At 42.8% G+C, this 17,949-nt stretch overlaps 1 protein-coding gene across 1 annotated transcript in view; it reads left to right on the top strand.

The window, feature by feature from the left end:
• The first annotated feature begins 1,563 nt into the window (after positions 1 to 1,563).
• The window catches only part of adamtsl4 (ADAMTS-like 4), a 33,514-nt gene continuing 17,128 nt past the window's right edge, over positions 1,564 to 17,949 (top strand). Inside the window, exons 1-4 of the mRNA XM_063879464.1 lie at positions 1,564 to 1,867; positions 3,369 to 3,432; positions 6,488 to 7,104; positions 7,855 to 8,533. Coding sequence (XP_063735534.1) covers positions 1,845 to 1,867; positions 3,369 to 3,432; positions 6,488 to 7,104; positions 7,855 to 8,533 — 1,383 coding nt within the window. The 5' untranslated portion in view covers positions 1,564 to 1,844. The remainder of the gene's footprint in view (positions 1,868 to 3,368; positions 3,433 to 6,487; positions 7,105 to 7,854; positions 8,534 to 17,949) is intronic.

The following is a 17,949-nucleotide window of genomic DNA, read 5'->3' as shown; positions in this document are numbered from 1 at the left end:
ACGGATCAGATCATAAGCCCGCTTTGTAATGTGGTTTAAGTCCTAAATTGGATCGCTGCGGGCTTTGAAGTCACTAATCTCCGTCACCATCGCTGCATCCATGTTGTAGGATGCCTTTCCAAGAAAAGCAGCAGCAGCTTGGCCCTGGGACGTCTCAACCCCTGGGTGTGTTAATATGCGTTTGACCATAACTAACTGCGAACCCGCCCTCCCTTTTACTCATCCGCCACTCTCATATTCCCAACATCTCGCCTTTCTTCTTAATGGCAGCAGGGTGGGAAATACTCATTTTGACATATCAGGCAGTGATCTCTGGTTGTAAACAATGTTCAAATATCACACAATGTCATTTTCCCGCATCAACCAATATATCATCTCTTATACTCTCATGGACTTCTTTCTGTCCGTTGCTTTCTTTCTTCATCCTCTGTTGTCTTCACTGATCATCTCAATGGTCTTCTCTTTGTTTGTTCTGCATGAAGATCATGCATTTTTTAATTATTTGTCATGCATACACCTCTGCATAAAACCCTACCTAACATTACAACCGAAATCTCTCAACCAGATACACAACTTATCGTTCACTTGAAAAAATGTGTTAAGCTGTTTATCCCAAGGAGAACTTTGCTTTTTTTCCGCTCCACCTCTGTGTCACTCTTTTTTTACCCCCCACTGTCTCCTGTGGGATGTGATTGGTCAACATGTTATTTTTTTGAAAACGATCCTGACTGACTGGAAAGGTTGGTGGATTTCAACCGAATAAATATGTTGTAAACAAGTTGGCATCAGACGGTTTTCACTTCTGCTTCAGACCGCATCCAAGAAGAGTTCCCAGCCCACACACACGCACACAAACACATACAGAGTCATCATTCCTGCTCAAAAGTGACTTGTCTCTCGGGTGCACTTATGTGATTAAACAGTTATGAGAAAACACAGCCATATTTATATCATTAAAAATATCTTTTGAACAGCAACTACATGCTGCCTTTGAGTCAACAGCCATATTTCATTCATGCGGAATATATAAAAAATACTTTTCAACTTTCCACATTGATTTTTTTACTTTGTTATAGAACAATTAATGTTTGTTTTGGCACAATGTTAAGCCAGTAAAGCTTTGTACTTCACTAGTGCAGATGCTGCCAGCTCAGGGCTGTTTCTGACAATGAGTAGATCATTTCTACTGATCAGTGTGACCTAGTACAATGTAGCATTCTTATGCTGGATTGTGCAACTAAGAAAGCGGCTCTGAGAGTTATTATAGCTTAGTCAGGGACCATAGAGGTGTGTGTGTGTGTGTGTGTGTGTGTGTGTGTGTGTGTGTGTGTGTGTGTGTGTGTGTGTGTGTGTGTGTGTGTGTGTGTGTGTGTGTGTGTGTGTGTGTGTGTGTGTGTGTGTGTGAGAGAGAGAGAGAGAGAGAGAGGGGCACTGGGAGTGTATGGTCTATGTGAGTGAAAGAGAGACAGAGAGTTGTGTAATCTGTCCATTTTGTGTCTCCTGTCTCCCTCCTCTCTCTCCCCCTGGCCCCCTGGCTGCCAGGCGTCACACCAGTTTATAATAAGGACTAAAAAAAAGTTGTCGAGTGAACGGACTGAAAGAGAGAAAAAAAAAACCCACACACAACCCTTCCCACTCCTAAAATCACCGGGAGTGACTGTGACAGGAGGAAGGGGACAAAGTGAGAGAGAAAGCTGAAGAAGCCCTCGCAGGACTTCATCACATTTCTTTCAGGACTGCTCGGACCGAGACGGACCATAAACCGATCACTAAACCTGGACTGATATTCTATTGCGGTGATTAATCGCGGAGTGAGAACTTCTGTAGGAGACTCTTGGAGGAGCATGCGGCTCGGTTTACTATTCAGGTAAAACTTTGACTTTTTAAAGTTGCAACCTGCTGCGTCTCAGTCCGCTTGTACACAACTCCACATGATGGGGTTTGCATCCTCATAGGAGGAACTTTGAATAACTCTTTTATAATAAATATGTTTTGTTGCGACGTTTTGGCTTTTACGCGCGACTTCTTGTTGCGCACTGGGCGATGTGCTTACTATATGATAGGAATGTACCCGAAGGCACCTGGTTTAAGGTTAGATTATTTCTCCTCGGGGCGGATTTTATGCGAGTTTTCCCCCTTGATGCATATCTCTTTCTGCCTCTCTCTTTCCCCTTGTCCCCTTGTCTCTGAGTTTATTCTACAATGTGCCACTGTAGCGGCCAGGGAAACGTGGACCCGGGTAGGGGGTCGTTACTTCGGCCTGAGCGGCTCTGTTGTGCCGGACTGTGCGGGACCTTTGTCTGTGTTTTTTGGGGTAGTTATGTAGTTTGGGGTATGAGAAGTTTCCAGAGACCACGGCGGTGCACCACATTGGGAAGAAGGGACCAATTGCTCTGACTAGATGTGGCCTGCGGACTGGTGATTGTGGTGATGGTTTGGTTCTCGTGGTGAGCGCTGAATTGTCCATCTTAGCGAGTCGATTAGTATCATGTTCAGGCTGCTTTCTTGGCAAATCAATAGATGTTATTACACTTGTTTCCAGTGCACTTGTCTCTGATGTTTTATGGAGACTGTTGTGATAAACCACAAGTATGAACGGACACTGAATTTCTTTAAAACTATAAAATAAAAGTCTTCAAAAATCGATGTTAGGAGGAAAACTACTTTCTCACGCGCACTGCAACAGTTGGTCATGATTTCTAAAGTAGTTTATTTCCAAGTTAAGGCCACTAACTCAAAATTAAAGGAGACATCTAACATTACCCCACACCATAAACCACATACTTTGAACATCAAATAAAAAGTACCTCACAGTAAAAGATGATCTTGGATGTTGTGACTCATTAAACTGTGGTTGTTTTGTGTGTGTATGTTAAAGCCACATTTTAAGTGTGTGTACAATCCCGGAAAGAGGCATGCAGAGGGAAAACATACTAGCTGTTCAAACCCATTAGTTTGTTAGCGCCTCACAGGCTTCCCCAGATTGATTGAGATGTTTGCCTGTGAACACTGAAGGGAAAAAGAAACTTTTGTTCACCCCCGCCAGACATCACGCCACCTGTAGTGGGAAAGAAAGTGGCATAATTGGTTGCTTAAGTGCAGTTAGGTCACTGGAACATATGATAGGGTGTTCAGTCAACACGTTTCTGATGTTTAATTAAAGGTACATTTGGAGTAAATGTGTAAGAGAGTTGATGACCATTGGACAGAGAACAATGAACGTCTCTGTGAGGTCGCACAGCATATACCAGATTCACATTTATGTCACGGAAAAATGATGTCCTCTATAAAAAGAACCTATTCAACCTACAGGTTTGAAATCCTGTACATCTGTCACCTTTTGTACCCTCCATTTTTCATCCCTGCAGGCTCTATGTGCTGTGGGGCTTTGTGGTGGTCACGACCTCCGTGACCAAGGCTGCCAAGAGAAAGGTGAGTCATTAGCTCAATCAAAGTGAAGATCTACTGACAACAGCATCATGGAACAGGTGGGAAAGGGACAATTAAAGTAACAATTCACAAGTTGTCATGACATAAATCCTGACTCCTCCATATGTACTCTGAGCGGGTTATATAGGACACTGCAATTTTTGCTGCAAAGAGATCATCTTACTGTAGTTATTTGGTGTTCTCTCATTTATTAAATAGTAAAGAGGCAGACTGAAAATGCGGGAGAGAGATAGGGGTGAGATGTGCAAGATAGGTTGCAGACCACTGATGACGCATGTGCTTTAACAAAACCTGCTCCATTTTTCTTGAATAAATTGAACAAAATTGAGAGCGGAGACGAAATCCATAGTCTTGTCTCTTACAAAAAAGCCAAAGTCCGGCCGAAACTCACCTATAGCTTTACCAGTTAGTCAATGAAGTTAGCAAGTGTTAAATTCCCTCTTTGTGTCAGCATCCCTCCACAGCTTAGAGAGAAAACAACTTTAGAAGAAAACCTCTCGATATGACTCAGACTGCTGAATCAACATATCAGTTTCTGAACTTTGGAGTTTTTCTTATAGATAACCTCTTTTCATGAGTAAACACAAACAAAAATAGCAGGATGCGTTTTCCTCATGATCTGTTTATGTTGTTAAATAGTTTATTGAGGTTATTGTTTTTTTTAATTAAAAGTGATAATTCAAAAACATGAAAAATGTTGTAAGATATAATTATCATCTGAATCCTCAACTCTGCTTGTTTTTATGGACCGTTATAGTGAGTTTCATCTTGTTTAGCCGACAGCTTTATTGTTGTGGTTCACTAACAGCGATGTGTTAGGCCACAGCGGGCTGACGAGAAAACTCAATGTTCTCTTTATGCCCAGCACAAAACAGAAGACACAGTTTGTTAGTAGCTTATGAACAAAGTGGAGTGTTTAGCAGCTCAGGATCTGAGTTGGTGGAGACCAAAAACAGAGCTAAAAGAGAGTGAATAACAGACTGACATGTACCAGGTCACCATAAATATTACTCCAAATGAATGACAGTCTTGATGCTTAGTTGTTGGGTTGTGTAGATACAACAAACTGAGGTTTGTAAAAGAAAAACTGATGATAAGGTGATGGTATATTAATGAAGAACAATTTGTTTGAGCTGCCGCCAAGTGGAACAATTCTGTTCAGCCAAAACAAGTCTTTCTGACAACACAGTTGTTCTTAACACAGAAAAAAACGGTGCATTTTTCTTCCTTTGGAAACCAGTTAAAGACTGGACTTCTTCACTGCCAGTATGGTGTGAAAGAATGTCATAAACAAGAGCTTAATATACATGTGGAAATGTAGGTATTGGCTTATGACAGAATTTAAAACAGATCATTTGAAGGGGCCAATGGCTGGAGAGAGCCCACAGTAGTACAATATTTGTTTTAAAACATGTAATAACAGAGGGGGCAGAATCACAGCCCCACTGCTGCCTGGTTCAGGCGGTACAGTGTGACAGGAGTTTAACCAGTAGCTGCAGAGGTCAGCGGTGGCTGCTGCAGGGTCACTGCACGGAGCTCATTAATGGTCCCAGTTATGTGGCAGCTGTGTGTTTGATGTCACTCATTACAACAAACCACACCTCCTCTCCAGACACACACACACACACACACACACACACACACACACACACACACACACACACACACACACACACACACACACACACACACACACACACACACACACACACACACACACACACATACATACTCATAGTCATTAGGCCTGCCTGCCTCACCCCCCTCATCTGTTTCACCCCTTTCTCTTTCCCTTTCCTCCCACACTCCTGCCAGTTTACCTCAGATCTCTTAATATGGATAAAACAATATTGGTGTACCAAAAAACAAGTGTGGCCTATTACACCTGCCCCCTCTCTCCACCAACAGTTTGTACAGTATGTTTACTTGCATATTCCTGCCCTTGTACACAAATATGTACACACTTACAAAGGGAGAAGTGGAGGGAAGATTTGTGCTATGGTTTCTTTCTGAATGGAAACTTTTGTTCAGCTCTCACGTTTGCCGGCCTGCCAACCGGGCCAGTGATTCAGTTATGAAATGAGAGCAGAAACATTTATCTCCGCCACTGGGGGACAGCTCAAAGCCTGCCCTGGCACCCTTGTAAATGCTCTTACACATATTATCAATACAAACACATGAACAAGCAGATCAGCCCCACTTTTGTCGTTTCTAAAGTGCATGCATATGACACCAGCTCCAATAAATTCATAAGCTGCTGGCAGGTGACTGAGGCTGAGGATTTATATTTTGGCCTCAGAGGAAGGAAACTCACGAGACTCAGCTCATCATCGGACTGAGTTCCTGTGAAGAAATAAGTCCCTCCAGAAATGTTGTATTTTGCAGTGGCACAGTTTTTGTTAAGTTAAGTACTTCTTTAAAATATTGCCAAGGCTTGCAGTTTAACATTTTTACAGAAGGGTTCGGTTACAGTCAGTTGTGGAGCACTTTAAATTCAATTTAAGAACTTTTTGAGCCAGCAAACTTCTTTGGGCTGACTTGTGTGTTCATGCAACCTTACCATTTTTAAAGGGTACAAATGTACAACTGAGTACTGTTTTTCTAATTGTTTTACTCAACTCAACAGAGATGTTTTTATAACAGCGAACAATGATCTTTGGTCATTGGTCAAGTGACAGGAATAAAACCAATATTTAATTTCAGTCGTACCAAGCAACATTTAAAAAAAAAAAGTTAAATATTTTCTATTTCCTAATTCTTAATTAGATATGTCTCTATGATATACATTTTTTTTAGTATCTGACTAACTTTTGATTTAGACTTTCGTTTGAACAAAGAAAGACAATGATAATATTTAACCTTTGAATCAAAAATAAAAGTCTGAATAATAAATTGTGTGTGTGTGTGTGTGTGTGTGTGTGTGTGTGTGTGTGTGTGTGTGTGTGTGTGTGTGTGTGTGTGTGTGTGTGTGTGTGTGTGTGTGTGTGTGTGTGTGTGTGTGTGTGTGTGTGTGTGTGTGTGTGTGTCTTTGTCTCAGGTGGCTGGCAGACAGTCCCGACAGGTGTTTGAGGCGGAGCCTGTGGAGGGGGTGTGGTCTGACTGGGCAGAGTGGTCTGGCTGCTCTCAGACATGCGGGGTGGGCATATCCCAGAGGAGCAGGACGTGTTTACCTCCTCCACCTCAACACAACCCTCCGCTCTCCCACTCTCCACCTAACTGGGCAGGCTATTTGCCCGGGGGCCTCGGTGGTCCAGTCATCTCACCTGTGCACCCCTACTACCCTCCTCGTTACCCAGGGCAACGACAGCCTTATCACGCCCCGTCGATCCCCACCAATCAAAACCCAGGACTGTCTCTGTATCGGAATACCAATGGAGCAGCAGGAGGAGAAGGAGCAGGAGTAGGAGGAAGAGGAGGAGAAGGAGGAGGAGGAGGAGCTCCTGTACCAGGTCGGGCCAATCCAAACCCTCCTTTTTACCAGCCAGAATTCTCTCCAACCAATCAAGAGCATGTTTCAGTTTACCGATCGCCGTACCACGCTCCATCACAGGGCTACAACCAACCAGCACGCACCATCAGGAGGCCGACCAATACAGCGAGGGCTGTAGGGAGCAGAAGGTCTGTCGCTAATCGGGAGGGTTTAACCTCGAGGAGGTGAGTGAGAGATCACCGATATAAGTACATTTTTCAACGCAACTCTTACTAATATATTCTGGTCCTAATTAAATGTCCAGGAGAAAATGTCAATATCCAATGTTTTAACTCCAGTTTATGTCGGCCTCAAGAATAATTTTCAAACTTTTCTTATATTTTGTTTAGTCTTGTTTTAAAGTTTAAAGGTCAAGAAAAAACACTGAGTCAATCCAGTTTACAGAAGCTTTCACATGTTCTTTGCTGAGTTTGTCTTTTCCACGAAAATGACTATTGCACACAGGAAGTGAGATTTGCCTTGCTGGCAATAAAAGTAACATTGACCTTGTTGAGAACCTGTAATCTCTGGAAAATGTTACACATCGTTGACATATAAACAAACACCAAAATATAATTCCTCAAAGTACCATTCGAAGCACTTGCTTAGGATTAATTCTGAGGTCATTAGTTAAAGTGATGACATTGCTTAGGCATTAGAGAGGGTTTGTTATGATATTTGGAGTGGTCGGAGTTGGAGTTATGCCCATAACTGGTATCTGCTGTGTTATTACATCATTAGTTCTGGATTTTGTCATACCACCAGGCACTGCGTTGCTCTGCCCGCTGGTTAAATGTCAGACATGATTATGTTGTACAGCTAACATGAACTGTGACTCAAATGTATCCCGTTTTCCCGTTTCCCTTGTCTTTGTCACTGCCTCTCGTTCTTTCTGTTTATCTTTTATAACTTCCTGTTTCTTTTTCGACTCGAAGATCTTCTGCGATCCGTCCAGGTCAGTTTGGGTACGGCAGGGTCCCGTTCTCTCTTCCTCTGCATCGTCAAAACCGGCAGGCTCGCCACACTGTTAACGGCACCGATGTTGAAGCAACACCTGGGCTCAATGAAGATGAGGCAGAAAATAACAAAAAAGAGGAAGAGGAGACTGGGAGTGATAGAGAAGATAGGCAGGCGGGGAGGCGTCAGGAGGAGGAGGGCACAAAGGCGCTTGCGGTGGAGGAGTTTCCCACAAAGACCACAACTGGTCACCCACACCGCCACGTTAACAGACCGCCACAAACCAATACAGAGCACAGAAGGGCAAGAGTCCCACCCCCCTATCCCTTTTCTCGCTCTTCATCACCATCTCTGATTCCCAACCGCCAACGCTTCGATTGGCTCTCCGTCACCGCGCCTCCTCCTCCCATCCCTCCTCTCTCTCGCCCAAATTCCCATGCGGTTGCCCCACCTTTTTCCCCTCCTCTCCACCGCTCCAGCTCCATTCACCGAGACAGGGAGCTCCACCCAGGTTTCCCACCCACAGGCGACGTCTACCCACTTCAGCACCCCCACATCCCACACATGGGGGGGGAGTTGGGCAGGGATGGAGGAAGAGGAGCTCAGGTGTTCAGGTGCTCTGGGCCAGAGAAGGAGTACCGCAGGTGCTTCTCGCAGGTAAGATCTTTACCCCTAAACCTCAGAAAATATCTCAAATATCTCAGTTATTCCACACCCTTTTATTAATCACGTTCATAGCAGCTCCTCATTGCGTGTCCCCTGATCATCTCTACTTTATTCATCCTGCAGTCATGCGTGATTTATATGCATGCCGTGTGTTGAAAGAAGCAGTTAGGCGGACGGTAAGTTGAAGGTCAGCAGAGTGTATTTGATAGGTAGATCATTCCCCAGCTTCAACACTAGCCAGTTGTCTTGGAGCATTCGGTTGGAAACTGACTGCAACTGCTTCAAGGCATGTGTGTATTCTGGGTCGCAACCAGACTGCACCCCTCCGTTGTGAAGCTATACACATGTCTTTTCAACTGATTGCACATGCGTGTGAGTATAACTACTGTATGGGCCAAAATCTGCTTGCATGCAAACCTGTGTGTGTCAGTGTAAATCAATGTAATGTCCTGTTTGGCTCGGGGCCTGCAGGGATGATTGGGGTTGCGACCTTCTCCATACCTCTCAGTGCGAGCATTATCAGAAGAAACTTGTGCGTACGTGTTCGAGACCCAGACAGGTCGTTCATGTCAGACAGGCCAACTCATCCTCAAAACTCAGGTGATAAACAGAGGTTGACCTTGCATTTACTCAAGTTTCACTGAGACAGGAATGCCACGCTTGATTTCACTCAATTAAATGAGATTGAGAGAGAGTATCTTATATAAAGAGGTTTGTAACCACATAACTCTTTATAGAGATCTATTTAGATGTCCTTAATTTCATATGTTGTGATATTGTGTATTTATTGGTACGGTGGAATATTTAAAAGCATAGAAAACAGAACTTTTTTAGCAGCACCTCCTGACACTTGTGATACATTTGTCATATCTTAATCTAAATCAGCTGCTCACATTTGAATACCGTTCACATTTTCCACCTTTTTGCTCTAGCTGTTTCAAATTAACATCAGGCTTTCATAAGACTTTCCATCATCTGTGCAATAAAAAAGCAAAAAACAATCAATCAATTCTTTACCCTGAGAGAGCAACAACATGTTGAAAGTCACAGACTTCAGCGTTCATGAGCAGATAGAACAATGTCACAGCTGCAACTGGAGCATTTTCGTTGGACATTTTTGTAGTGAAATAACTGATAACAATGCTATGCATGATATTGGTTTTGAAGACAAAATAATTGTACACCTGCATTCAACATGTTTATGTTAACATACATGGGTATCAAAAAAGTATTGTTTGGTAAAATACCAAGGCTTATGTAATACAGGAATGCAAAAAAATGTGACAGATATCTCGAGCTTCCCAGTCTGCTTCTTGAAAATTCAGTGGTGAGAAAGTATCTCTCCGCCTTGAGTTTCATGGACATCGATAAACCATGTGAGATATCGGTTGTGAGTGATGGAGGGACGACGGATGAAATAAACGGAAGGAGACTGATCCATTTTTAAGATCTGATAAAAATACCCAGAGGGACAAGTTATGTTATTCCAGTGGACCACTTATAGCAGGTCTGTCTTGAGTGAGAGCTTAGTAGGAGATGATAAGATTGAACTTAAATACCACACACACACGCTCTCGTTTCGAACTCTCATGCTATTTCCACAACTGGCTCTCATGGATGGGAAGTAGACACTTGAATTTGGGTCCAGGTTGGCACTCGTGGCCTCTTGACTTTGCTCTCTTTAGATAATTTGGCAGGCTTTCTTGTTCTCTTTGATCCCTCTTTTTTTCTTCCTCTTTGTCTCTGCAGGGCTCTGTGTGATAGTCTCCATGTTAAAAGAGATTTAGTAGCTGGCATTATAGCCGCCCTGCGTGTGCCAGCACCGCTAATAGCAGTCCTGTGACGGCTCAGCCTGACTCATTGGGTTACATATTTACCCAACGTTAGCCTCTGCTTTAGCCTTGTTTGCTCCTGCAGGCTTTCAGATTTTTATATGTCCTTTTCACTGTTTAAATGTAGGTTTAAGTGCTGATGAATGCGGGACTTTGTCCAGGCATGTATGTACTGTATAAATGTGTGAGTGTGTGTGTGTGTGTGTGTGTGCGATTGAGCCAGACTGAGTGTGACACATCCTATTATCTATTAGGTGTGTTTGTCATAACACACAGCGCCTGAGGCCCACACACAAGTGCGATTGGCTGTGTGTATGTGTGTTTTTACTGTTGCATAGAAGCAAGAGGGGAACCAAGAGAGGGACAGAGGAAATGAGGAGGGCAAAAGGGGAAGATTGTGTGTGTGTGTGTGTGTGTGTGTGTGTGTGTGTGTGTGTGTGTGTGTGTGTGTGTGTGTGTGTGTGTGTGTGTGTGTGTGTGTGTGTGTGTGTGTGTGCGTGTGTGTGAGATTGTGTGTGTGTGCGCGTGTGTGCGCGTGTGTGTGCGTGTGTGCGCGTGTGTGTGTGTTGGAAAGAAGGAAGTGACGCAGTTAAGTAGTAGTGAAAGAGGGTACTGTTTTTAGAAAATTAGTGAGAGGACAAGCTAAAGGGTGAGGGGAAAGAAAAGGTGAGGAGGTAAAGAAGAAATGGAGATGAAGGCTGGTAAGGATGACTGTGTGTGGGAGGGGAGCTTGTGTCATAGCATTCAGGGGAAATGGTGTGTGAGAGAGAGAGAGAGTGTAACAAGAGGAGAAGTTATTCCGTCAGAGGGAGAGGGGAGAAAAGGTGGAATATGAGAAGAAGCCGCTTGAAAAAAAAGTGAAGAGACACAGCAGCTCATGACCGATATTTCACAGAAAGATTTACTCCTCTTCTTTCTTTCTTAAGTTTTTGATTTTGTTGATTCTTTAAGCATTCCCTCTCGCCCTGACTCCTCTTCCTGTCCACCTCAGAGTAAATATTTGCCAGAAATCACTAACAGTGCGTTCTTCTGTGACAGCAAATGAGGCGAGATCAGAAGCATGTGGATTCAAGAAAGATGTAGGTAGCCGTTCACCACATGGCCTCTTACGATCGATTCCAGTCAACACAAGGCTGTAATTTCCAATGGAAATGGAAGAGGGGGATTTCAACATGTTGATCTGTTCACATGAGTCACCTACAATGATTGCATTGAGCAAGTGTAACAGGATTTCATACAGTCTGTAATTAATCATTATTTTCTTTATCGGCTGATGACTTTTTAAAACCAATATTAATTGTATAAGCCATAAAATGTCCCAAAAAATTGACAAAAGAACCCAAAGATATGTGTTTTTTTCCTGATTATTTTCCGAAAGACCCAACACATTCTGTTCACATTGATTTATGATAATTGATTCTTTTTATAGCCATTCATTTTAGCACTTCAACGCTCCCCCTATAGACTGCTCAAGGCTGAGAAAGCACTTTAAATATGACACTATCTGTCATGAAGTACACAGTCTCCATAAAGGAAACTACATTTGGTAAGTGTGAGATAAACAATTCCATAATAATGTGTTATTTTAAGACACATTCAAATGAATTCACGGTTTAAAATGAACATTGTTGAATAACATCTGACTTCATTGCTCCTGTCTTTCACTCGTTAGTAAACATAATACTTTACCTTAAAAATAATACCTGAAGCACACACAAAACTCTGATCGCTTTCGATCCTACAGCTGATACCTGCGGAGTCTGTGTTGTGTTTTCTCTCCCGTGGTTTCAGGCGGCTGCAGCGAGAGTCAGATGATCTAATCACAGTCTGTCATCACACAGGCGTTATTACACAGGAGGAAATATATGATTATGACTCTCAGCACAGAGCAACACCCGTCAGCTCTAATAACTGTGTGCAGATCCTGCCACGCTTGCTGTTGTTTTCATAAAGTGACGAACAGTCCCAGATGTTTTTTTTTTCAGGATCCAAGCACATACACAAACACACACACACACACACACACACACACACACACACACACACACACACACACACACACACACACACACACACACACACACACACACACACACACACATACACAACCCAGTCGATTCATTGAAAGAGCTCTGTTCTCTTTTTGCTTTTTTACTTTAACAAGCTAAAGTACCTGCCTCGGTACAAGAAACAGGTACCTGTGCTTGTTAAAGTCTGATTATATCTGCTCCTGGGTGCGAGAGTTTCCCTTTCTTTCATGTTTCTTTTCATCCAGTTCTGCCTTTTCTTCTCACTCACCACATCTGTCATTTCTTAATTCTCTCTCTTTTAAAACTGTAATCTTCCTTCAAAGGAAAAAGTAGCTTATTTTTATCCCTTAAGTGAGATAAGGAGAAACAACAAAGCGATAAGTGTAGTTTCCCACAATGTCTAACTGTTTATCTCTCCATGAAAGACTCTTTTAAATTGAATAATGTTCCTCTATTTTTGTTAAGATAGTCAGTATTAACACTCAGTAACAGATGAAGGGCAGTACACAGCTTAAAAATCAAGATATGCTACAGAATCATAACATTTCTCATAAAACTGAAGATTTCATACACGAAACAACCAAAACATGGGCAGACGGAGGACAGATCACAGAGTTCCTGCAGCAATTATGGAAATCACAGACAGAGTCCAACTTATGCTATTTCAGATCCAATTTCTGAAGGTTCCCGGCAGAGGAAGCAGCATTACTGTCTGCACTAAAAGCTCTTTTACATATTTGAGTCCAAACTTTGGAAACTGTTAGTAAAAACTAACCTTGGGAGGATCAAAGCTGTCCACACTTCCTGCTGCTCTATCTCACACCCATGTGCTATTATGAAAATATGTGTTATATCAAGAGTTATCACCTCACTGGTGTGTATAATAAGAGGTTTGATCTTTGTAGAGCTGCTGCATGCAAAGTGGAAAATTCAATTTTCAGTGCTTTCAAGCAAAGCTCTGGTTTTATTTATTGAATTTGTGGTTACAGTGTTTATCTGGAGGTTTTCTTCTCTTTTTCTTTTATTTGGCGAGAACATGTAAGTTGTTTTGAGGCTCAAACTCAAATTGCTCCTGAGAATAACAGCCACTGTTCTTGCCGTTCGTCTCGCGCAGCACGGGGCCTCCTTCCCTGTTGATGTACGAGCAGTGTTTCCTCTGGGGGACTCAAGACTTTACCCCCTCAGGGTCAAGGTTGAGAGCTGGGTGGTGCCCCTCAAAGCGCCGAAAAATGGCCTTGGTCACAAGATTACCTGGAGAATGTTAATCGCTGAGGACAAACACTTACACACACACACACACACCCACACACACACACACACACACACACACACACACACACACACACACACACACACACACATTTTATCATTTGTCATGGATTTCTGTGCATGCATAGAGTGATTAGTCTTGGCGTGTGGAGTGTGTTGAGTTATGTCTGCAGGGGCCGGCGGTCACTTGTTCTGTCTGTGTAAAGTCGCAGTAATGCTTAAGGAATGACCGGCCAGCCTTAACCTGTATGTGGTACTGAGGCGATACATGGCCAGCTGTGCAGGCATGGACTTGCATGGAGAATGACGACGTGCCACCTGGGCTTTCCCTACGGAAACACTCATGTGGTGAAAGATTCCCGCCTGCCTCATAATCTGGTTCTCCTGAAAACCCATTAGTCTTGCCTGGCTTGATGTTTGGGTTTCACGTAAGAGTGCTATGTGTGCCCAGGATTGGCTTGTAAGTGTTTATAGTGTGTGTGTGTGTGTGTGTGTGTGTGTGTGTGTGTGTGTGTGTGTGTGTGTGTGTGTGTGTGTGTGTGTGTGTGTGTGTGTGTGTGTGTGTGTATGCACAGAACAAAGCTTTTACTCTACCCCCCTTTTCTGCTTCACAAGCTCTTATATTGCCCACAGACGTCCCCCCCCCCCCCCCCCCCCCCCCTTGTAGTTAAACCCATCTGTAACTTTCACTGCTCCCTACAAAAACACTGACTGTCTCTCAGCTGTATTCACTTTCCCTTCACCTGTTCTCGGCTGCTATTCATCTGTCACACTGTCAAACAGTAGCAGCCAGATTTCTTTCAGATTAACTTATAAATCTAAAAGCCTTTCAGGGACTTTAAATTTAAGTTACTCTATAAAGAAAGAGTTGTGATTATAGTGAGTGAGAAGTAATTTCAGTAAAAGGAAATCACCGGGTCTTAGTTTACTAGTTTTAGCCAGTTTCCTTTACAATGAGGGATTATTAGCAACATTTTTTTGTGCTCACTTTAAATGGTTTAGTGTAATCTGGCTCAGCTTTTGGCTTGTTTACATCCTGTCTGATTGTCCGACTACTCGTGTTTTTTGCTCCCGTCACACTTCACCAATACCAAAAGAATAGTAAACTCTGTCTAAACTAAAAGCCAGATTAAAACTTTCCTGGAATTTGTGCAAAAAAAATCTAAGGCATACCAGCTAATCAACATAATAAATATGATCAGCGGGCGAGTCCTGCTTCTGGCACTTTAGAGTTTTGGGATATTCTGTGCTACATTCGTGTGCTGCATTCCAGCAATTACAAAGAAATAATGAAGTTTGACGCCAGGCTTTATTGATTATAAAAAACAACTTTGCTGTCCTGGTGACTTAGTGGTTGAGTCTGATTCAGATTTCAGTCAGGGAATTTTATTGCACATCTCCTTTCCCTCATTTCCTGTCTATATCTCTTGTGACAGACTCTCGCACAGGAAAGAAGGCTTGTGGCCAAAAATATTGTCATTCTGAATCCGAAAGGATATTTCAGAATTCTTAAAAATCTTCCAGTGTTATCTAGGCTTACTTACAGTGCTTTTATTTGATACACAGCTCAATAAACAGACATGAGGCATGCAACCAAATATTTCCTAAACATTTCCTAATGGTTGAATTGTTTTTGAAATGTTTTTGTGGTTTGAGTGTTTTGATATTACCCACAGGCCCAAACGCATCCTCACAGCCTCTCCTTCACCACACACCACCTCTAAGTATTTACTTCTTTGCAAGCCATTGTTTTCTTTTCTGTCCCCTCCTTGGCCCATTCAGAAACATCTGTCTCTGCCCCTACTACACCTCCCGCTACCACTTCTGAATTCGCTCCCCTTGGGGTTATGGGGAGACCCCTTAACCCTGCTCTCATAGTAAACGAGGAACACCAAAGTATACGAGTCCTTACAATAACACGGAAAATTCTCCTGCAGAACCATGAAACACCAGTTTTTACTCTCACTTTACCTCCCCTCCCTCCTTTCAGTCCATTAGCCTCCTGATGTTTTTACATACCCTAAACTCTCTTTTGGGAGAAGAATCCACTCGCCCTGTAGTGCTCATACAACCACCAACGCATGAATGCACACTCTTGACTTTAACTTGCATTTTCTCTTTTCAGTTTACATTCCTCTTTTTCTCTTCTCTGCAAGCTCTTTCTATTTTAACTGTACTGCATTGTCCCATAGCTGCACACAGACACAAAAAGCCTGTGTGTGTGTGTGTGTGTGTGTGTGTGTGTGTGTGTGTGTGTGTGTGTGTGTGTGTGTGTGTGTGTGTGTGTGTGTGTGTGTGTGTGTGTGTGTGTGTGTGTGTGTTGTCCACTCATTGTTTATACCGGTAAACGAACACACATATGCATGGATACCAAGAATCTATCTCGTCAGAAAAGGGGCCCAACATGTTTATGTCCTGCAGAACCATTTACAACCATTACCGACCGCATTCTACACACAGCAGATTTACACGCTTACTTGAAAACATCAGGTCACCTACTTACACTGACCCCCGGCATACCTAATCCGTATATTCAGTGGACTTTGCTAATACACTTGCCTTTGTTTAAGAGACTACGACATATTGTTCATAAATAACACAACTATAAGTCTCTTTCAGCAGCGGCTGAGCGTACCACATAAAGTTTCATGAGCTGGTTTCACACTATACTAAAAAAGAAACAACAGATGATTCTTATGAGTGCCTTGTGACATGACAGCGATACACATTCCTTTTAACACACACACACACACACACACACACACACACACACACACACACACACACACACACACACACACACACACACACACATAGTTAAAGTGTGAAATACAGCAAAGGCCAACGTCAATGACCGCATGCTCTGACACTTTTAAGCTTTTAGTTACACTTTGTCGCAGGGACTGGTTCACATGGGAAATGTCGATCTACGACGCTGAACTACTCCCTTGCTCTTTCCAGCTGTTTGTGACAGCTGTGTGAGTGAAGAGAGATCAACAAAAGACAAGAGGAACGAATCAAAGAAAGGGAGGAGTGAAAGACAGGATGATTGTAAAGCTGACAGAGATTAAAGTTGGAGGAAAATCTGAGGACTTTGTGTGCGGCGTGCAACAGAGAGTGTGAGTGTGTTGGAGCCAGATGTCTATCAGAGGACTCTAAACCTCAGCGGGTTTTTGACCACGCAGCATGGTTGGGGCTTCCCACAGCAATGATACCTGATGAAGCTGTGTGTGTGTGTGTGTGTGTGTGTGTGTGTGGATGTGTGTGTGTGTGTGTGTGTGTGTGTGCAGCAGCGGAATAAGTATGCTGAAAAAACCACAACAATGAAAATGACTCAATTATAATATAATTATCAAGATCCTGCACTACGAATCTTACCTAAATAAAAGCACAAAAGTAAAATCAGCAAACATTTTGACATGCTTACTTTTGCATTCACACATCTGTCTGTTAAATATGATGCTAATGCAAAGCAGTTATGCTGATGACACAGCTTTATTTCCCCCTGAAACCAATTGACCGGTATAATCTCATCATTCTCACAAGCTGCTTTGAGGAAATAAAGTGTTTGAAGGAATAACACTTCCTTTAGTTAAATGAAAGCAAGCCTAAGTTATCCTATTTCCTTCATCCAAGTGATTACTTACATTCTTGGCAACCTGTCCATTCTTACTTAACCTCATGTTATAAAACCTTGGTGCGATATTGGACTCCTCCTTTAATTTGAAAAGCAGGTTAATGTAGTAGATACAAACAGACCATTCCAGCTTCATACTTTCCCCAATATCAAGCTGTTTCTCTCCTTTACCTTTTATATCGTCCTGCCTGGACTAATGAAACTCTCTGCATACTGCAACAGGTCTGGAGTACTCAGCCAGGCTCCTGACAGGTACCCAGAAAATGAACCATACAACCCTTTTTGTGGCCTCTCTCCACTGGCCACTAGTACAGTTCAGGATTGTTTTCAAGGTTCTTGTGTTGCCTCCTATTCTACCTCCAGGTCCCTCAGTTTAGCTCCTGAATGTCTTCTATCTAACCCTGAGTTCAGGGGTGACCAGGCCTTTGTAGAACAATAACCTCTAGAAGAACGTCCCACTCCCTAATGCACTGCCCTTTCGAATTCCTCAAAACATCAAAAAGTATTTTAGCTCACTAGCATTTAATTTGTCCTTATGTGGCATATGTTTGAATTACTGATCCATTGAAGTTTGTCAGAGTTTCTCTCCTTTTGGTTCCTGCTCTGGTCTGTTCAGATAACTCTGGTCGGATTGAGTTA

The sequence above is a fragment of the Eleginops maclovinus genome, chromosome 3 (assembly GCF_036324505.1).
Source record: "Eleginops maclovinus isolate JMC-PN-2008 ecotype Puerto Natales chromosome 3, JC_Emac_rtc_rv5, whole genome shotgun sequence".
NCBI lineage: Eukaryota > Metazoa > Chordata > Actinopteri > Perciformes > Eleginopidae > Eleginops > Eleginops maclovinus.
This window is presented reverse-complemented; position numbering and strand designations above follow the sequence as displayed.